We start from the raw sequence: 6,819 nt of genomic DNA, 5'->3' as shown, positions 1-6,819 counted from the left end.
CTAGCGGCCCCGGCGAACTTTGTTCCGCCTTAATGGCAATAAATAAGCAGACTTTTTTTTTAATTTCGAACGGGATAAAAAGTATCCTATGTCCTTCTCCTGGCTCTAAACTACCTCCCTGACAATTTTCAGCTAAATCGGTTCAGCCGTTCTTGAGTTATAAGTGGAGTAACTAACACGACTTTCTTTTATATATATATAAGATGTTAATCATTGATTAATAAATTAAATTATTGGGCTTTCAAATAACACCAATATTGTTGGGGCACCATTATTATGTCAGAAGAAAATCATAAAAGTCTGCGTCGCGGAAGGTGCGATTTATTTGATGTTGAGTATATTTTTATAAACGAATGGGGCCTAGAACTTTCGCGTTAATCAAGTTGACCGTATGAAAATAAATTTTTATTTGTGTCTTGTATACACGATTCAAAATTGTCTACGTTTGCGCAGCCTCTAAGTTTCTCTCTCTACCCAGGTGTGGGTGGGCACCCTCTCCACGTGCCCAGACGGCAGTCGCCTGGAGTGTAAAAGCACCAGCGCCGCGCAGCCCGGCGTGCAAGACGCGATCGGCGACACAATCCTCTGGGTCAGCCAGGTCACGCCGCATGGAGTCCTGGTCTTCCTGCCTTCGTACCAGCTCATGAACCGGCTCGCCAGGAGGTGAGTCATGTTACTACAGCAGCTAACAAGAGCACCAGCGCCGCTCAGCCCGGCGTACAAGATGCTAAAGGTGACGCGGTCCTCTGGGTCAGCCAGGTCACGCCGCATGGAGTCCTGGTCTTCCTGCCTTCGTACCAGCTCATGAACCGGCTCGCCAGGAGGTGAGTCATGTTACTACAGCAGCTAACAAGAGCACCAGCGCCGCTCAGCCCGGCGTACAAGATGCTAAAGGTGACGCGGTCCTCTGGGTCAGCCAGGTCACGCCGCATGGAGTCCTGGTCTTCCTGCCTTCGTACCAGCTCATGAACCGGCTCGCCAGGAGGTGAGTCATGTTACTACAGCAGCTAACAAGAGCACCAGCGCCGCTCAGCCCGGCGTACAAGATGCTAAAGGTGACGCGGTCCTCTGGGTCAGCCAGGTCACGCCGCATGGAGTCCTGGTCTTCCTGCCCTCGTACCAGCTCATGAACCGGCTCGCCAGGAGGTGAGTCATGTTACTAGCTACTGCCTGCGTATACAGTAAAATGTCTTGGGAAAGCTTGTTGTGGGTCAACCAGGTCACGCCACATGGGGTCCTGTGTTCCTGCCCTCATACCAGCGCATGAACAGACTTGTCAGGAGGTGAGTCATATTGCAGCAGCAGCAGCTGCAGGTATACACATGTACAGTGGTAGCGCTGCATGAGTCCTGGTGTTCTCGCTTTCGTACCATCTTATGCTCTGACTCATCAAGAGGTGCCTGGTGTTGCTAGAGCACCTTGTAGCAGCAAGCAACTGCAGGCAGCATCCCGCATATGTAGTGAGAGCATAGCGTGGCGCCGCATGGTATCCTGGTCTTCCTGCCTTCAGACCAGCTCATGAACTGACTCGGCAGGAGGTGCTAGAGCAGTTAGTCTCTTCCTAAATTACGTGTACTTACGTATCACACGTTTTTACATTACGTACGTACACTTTCACAGTTTGGTTGAGCCCTCGCAAGAGATAATAAGCATCTTTTCTCAACTTCGAACTACATACATTATTGTATACTTACAGGTGGCAGGAAACCGGAATTTGGAGAAAGTTAGAACAACAGAAGAATGTCTTTATGGAGAGCAGAAACGTGCGAGATCACAACGACACAATGGAGGTAACGTGACTATGCTATGCACTCATGTTTCATTTATTGAAGTAAAAAGCAAACCCCTTAACTTGACGTTTCTTTGCATTCAAATCAAAGAGAAGTTACTCAAATCACCAGACACACTTCGGAGTCTATAATTATTTATTAACATACATTACTAAACTTGTTTTATCACAGGACTTCTACAAGTACGTGGAGACGGATCGAGGCGCAATTCTATTCGCGGTGTTCCGCGGAAAGGTGTCTGAGGGCATGGACTTCAAGGACCACCAGGCGCGCGCTGTTATCACCGTAAGTTACCATCACACCACCATATCATCATCATAATAATATTATTATTAGTAATTTGTAAATAAAAATGACTAATAATCCCGTTAACCCCTCGTGGTAAGCAATTTTTTTTTTATAAAAAAGATTAGCCCCTCGTACTAAGCTAAATATGTTTGTGTTACGAGTGGGTTCACCACAATAGTCAAGTAGCGGCGAGATTCGAACCCGCGTTCCTCGGATCACGGGTCGGATCATCGTTTTCATCAGGTCATTTAGTCTCCAGTGTAGAAGCACGACCCTCTTTAATTTATCAGACAAATAAACTATTTGGCCTACACTCCCTACACTGGCCAGATAGATGGTTTAATATGTGTGGTATCTACTTTTTGGTCCTTCAAGCCGGACAAACAGTTTTAATTCAAAGGGCATTTGTATTTATTTCAGATCGGAATCCCGTACCCGAACACGTTCGACATGGCGGTAAAGGAAAAGATGGCGTACAACGACAAATATGAAAAGTCGCGGGGTCTACTCCGCAGTAGCGAGTGGCTCCGAGTGCAAGCTTATAGGTAAAATTCACGGATTTTTTGAATTTTCGTTCAGGCTTGTACATATTCTCAGAACTAAGCTGGCTCCATTGAAAACTAGCGTCTAAAATTGCGACATGGCTTATGCGAAGTCAGAACTGAGAATTCAATTTGGTTGCAGACTGATTTTCATAGCTTTTTTTTTAAATAAATACTTTTTTGCTTCTCTTTTCATGTAGTTGTGTTTTATCGTCTATGCCATTGTGATTCCCAAAATTAATTGCTCGTTTAGTTAACTAAAATTGTTTTTTTTTTTCAAGTACTAAAGATAAAAACTCGAAAAATATTTAGTTTTTTCCTTGTTTCTCTGAATGACTTACTTGACTTAAGGTCCTATCGGCCGAATACTGAAACACTACTCAAATCTGTCACTCAGCTGACGGGCTCCTAAATTTAAGTATCCTTCAATTTTAAATGGTATTCTCAAACGCCACTCAACGGATTTGAAGCCGTGATCAGCTAAGCAGCTCTCAAATGTTTAGCTACNTGGTAAGCATTTTTTTTTTTATAAAAAAGATTAGCCCCTCGTACTAAGCTAAATATGCCTGTGTTACGAGTGGGTTCACCACAATAGTCAAGTAGCGGCGAGATTCGAACCCGCGTTCATCGTTTTCATCAGGTCATTTAGTCTCCAGTGTAGAAGCACGACCCTCTTTAATTTATCAGACAAATAAACTATTTGGCCTACACTCCCTACACTGGCCAGATAGATGGTTTAATATGTGTGGTGTCTATTTTTTGGTCCTTCGAGCCGGACAAACAGTTTTAATTCAAAGGGCATTGCATTTGTATTTCAGATCGGAATCCCATACCCGAACACGTTCGACATGGCGGTGAAGGAGAAGATGGCGTACAACGACAAATATGAAAAGTCGCGGGGTCTGCTCCGCAGTAGCGAGTGGCTTCGCGTGCAAGCTTATAGGTAACATTCAATATAATATTAATTTGTTCTTCTACTTTTAAATTGCTTTATAAATATACGTGCATCACTAAGATAGGGTAAACAAACGAGCGTCACATCCGTATTTCGTTTATGAATGAGACATACCAGTAACAGTATAATGAAAACTTGAAAATCATTTTTGTTATGTTAAAACTCCTTCCCCCTTACAACTAGGATGTTACACGAAAAGTTACACCTAGGATGAATTGGATTAAAATGACATTTCCATACTAAATGACAACTTAAGCCAGAGTAAGCTAGGGTGTAACTTTTTTTAATAAGGGGGTTAGAACAAATGTTGTTGTATTTGATCTTAGCTATCTAATTCTGCGAGGTTACTGATGTTTTATAAATTACCCTGTATAACTAAACCTACCTAATAGCACAGAATAATAATAAGTACTACGTACAGAAGTTTTACTTCGCGAAGGTATTTAAAAAAATGTATGCTCAATGTCATTAACAATATGGTGTAATTTAGCCTGTCTCAAGAATCAAGCACCATTTTGTTGACAAACGTCAGTGATCGGCACTGCGCTGAAGCTATAGGGCTGACTTCGGTAAAATGATGTGACGTGAGGTGCCAAACTGCGAAAAATAGCGGAAGAAATACATGATTTAGCATGAATTATCATGAATAATATTAACTACTTATTTACCTCTCAGTGTCTTGAGGCAACTTAAAAAAGTACATTCTGTGTTTTATTATTATTTAGGCAGTTAAATACTGCACAGTATTTAGTACACCATTTTCTTTATTTTCTTCATCATACACAAGAATACGCGTGCGTGAGTCAATGTTCGCTCGTATGTGAGGCCTTGTCGAATAGTATCCTGTAGGTGGGCCATCGTGCGTGTTTTGTTTTCGATGTAAACTCGCGGAGATAAACAGGCCTGGTAATAGTCAGTGTAATTGATGTGCGAATGTCCCTTATTCCAGGGCGCTGAACCAGGCGGTGGGTCGCTGCGTGCGGCACCGCGGCGACTGGGGCGCCGTGCTAATGATAGACGCGCGCTTCCAGAACCCCTACTACACCGAGCACCTGTCCAAGTGGCTGCGCGGCTTTGTGAGTACCAGACAATAACACTTCCCTAATTCCCTTAGATTTTGTACGGCAAAGACAAGCTATGACGTTCCTTACTTTCTTAGTACGTTAATGCCCGTTTCCACCATCCAGCCCTAATTATTATGTGACCCCTATGAAAACAAAATTCCTGTTATTTGTTACCATTAGGGTCACTTAAAATTAGGGATTGATGATGAAAACGGGCATTAGCCCCTTGTATGCTTAGTTACGTTCAAAACCCAAAAATGAAAATTAACCATTCAGGAAAAATAACGCATAGTGATCCCTATAATACAACCACATCGCGATATTCGTGTTACGGCTCATGTGAATACGATCAGCCGAGCTAGAATGCGCGCTGTGATAAAATCTTATCGATAATTTTAGACGGCAAACTGTGTATCGCGTAAAATCGATATAATGGCGCGATAAACGCTTATCCCGCGCGTTCTTAGCCTACAGAACGTGGTGTCGCGCGGATAATCAGAGAAAGACAGCTACTTTTGTGTCGTGGCTATCATGCGACTACAACGCGTTGTGGCAATGAAGACATGTGCTTTCTTTAACATTATGGCTATTACTTATTTTCTTTTATTTTCCACAGCTGAACAACAACCACCACACGTTCGAGAGCCTCGTGAACAGTCCCAATAGTCTGGAGTCCTTCATGCAGAGCATGACCATCAACGAGACGGAAGACGTGTGAGGAGCGTCTGTTCAACACGTGCTATTTCAACTTTAGCTAGCTAAGCCAGGATCTACAGCTTGACCAATAAAAAAAAACAATCAGTGAAGGTCAAGTTTGTCCTGGGGGAAAGTTAAACTGTCATTGGACCCGCAAGGAAATTAATCAGAAGAACATAGGAGGACTTCGAAGTTAAGGTTCGACTTCCCTCCATTGCAAAGTTACTAATTGCAATGGAGAGAAGTCATGGAAAATTCATGGGACATTAAAATTACCACCTTTTGCAAAGGTCTGGTTCGAAAAGTACTAAATGTTGTGTATACAGGTTGTTTAGTTTTTTCGATTTAATGAGACTGTTTTGTGTGGAAATAGCTATTTTTGAATACACGTTCCTCGTATGAGATGCGCATTATATCAGCTGTTGTACTCTCCGACTGCACATCAGTTATAATACTGTTGTAAAGTCGGCCTTTACAACCAGATAAGCTGCTGTCGTCTGTACATCATTTTTGTTAAATAGCAGCTATGTATAATTGTATGTATAAGAATCTATAAAATAATTTGACTGGCTGTCGTCGTACATTTAACATTTCAGTACTTTTCGTACTGAATACTCGGTTATGTGCCATTGTCCATTTTAACTCATTCTTTGCGGCATATTTTGCCTGTTTGGCACAAGTTCCTTTTTAATTAAAGAACTATACATACAAATTCTGTCAAAATGTTTGCTCAATTTGCATAATAATTATTGGCTGTGAAAATTAAAAAATAACAATATCATTCAACATAGCTTAAATATCAAAAGTACACTATATGAAATGGATGGACATTATTTTAAGTTGCCTAAGGCGTTTTATTTTTATGTGCTATAGTGTTATATTTTAAATGTAATTTTAAGCTATTGTTAAGAAGTTAGAAGTATTTATGAATGTTATAAAACTATTTAGTTTTTTTACATTTATGATCATGCTAATCGACAGTACATATTTTTATACGAATAAAAGTTATGATAATATTATTATTTGAAATGTTATTACTTCCTTTCCATGCGACCCATTCCTCCTTTAGTGGGCGATAAAATACCAAAAACAAACCTGAGACAAATTATTACAAGATTCACAGTATTTCACAGGTAAATTAAAACTCCCAAATAATTGTGCTAAATGATGTATATTTTAAATTGTTATTAATTCATTACAATACAATATGAATATCACAGNTATCACGGTGGTACTAATGAAGTACCCTAAGCGTAGCTACCGAAACCATGCTACAGCTGTTGTTTAGCTACCCTGGAACAAAACGTATTTTTTTGTTAATTTTTTGGCACTTATTTGCTACGTAAACTATGGACTTCAGACTGAATTTTTCTTACTATCCAAGCAAAAATAATAAATAAGCACATTGTAATTGTATATTTAGGATTGATCTTATATTTTAAGATTAAACCAATCATAAGCCTAAACTTATGCTTGTGTTAAGA

At 40.8% G+C, this 6,819-nt stretch overlaps 2 protein-coding genes across 2 annotated transcripts; both read left to right on the top strand.

The window, feature by feature from the left end:
- Positions 1 to 478: 478 nt before the first annotated feature.
- LOC114357808 (regulator of telomere elongation helicase 1 homolog) lies at positions 479 to 677 on the top strand (the record flags this gene model as incomplete). Its single annotated transcript, XM_028311591.1, has 1 exon — positions 479 to 677. A coding segment is annotated over one exon (189 nt), but the record flags the coding sequence as incomplete, so codon positions are not given.
- LOC114357807 (Fanconi anemia group J protein-like) lies at positions 671 to 5,477 on the top strand. The gene is made up of 7 exons (XM_028311590.1): positions 671 to 733; positions 917 to 1,146; positions 1,697 to 1,790; positions 1,962 to 2,075; positions 3,439 to 3,563; positions 4,525 to 4,651; positions 5,256 to 5,477. Exons 1-7 carry the CDS (start codon positions 671 to 673, stop codon positions 5,355 to 5,357), a joined length of 855 nt encoding a protein of 284 aa, XP_028167391.1. The 3' UTR covers positions 5,358 to 5,477.
- The last annotated feature ends 1,342 nt before the right edge of the window (positions 5,478 to 6,819 follow it).

This window comes from Ostrinia furnacalis, unplaced genomic scaffold, assembly GCF_004193835.3.
Source record: "Ostrinia furnacalis isolate ACB-3 unplaced genomic scaffold, ASM419383v2 OfSCF3388, whole genome shotgun sequence".
Classification (NCBI taxonomy): domain Eukaryota; kingdom Metazoa; phylum Arthropoda; class Insecta; order Lepidoptera; family Crambidae; genus Ostrinia; species Ostrinia furnacalis.
Note: the sequence above shows the minus strand (reverse complement) of the source record. Positions and strands in the feature narration are given on the sequence as shown.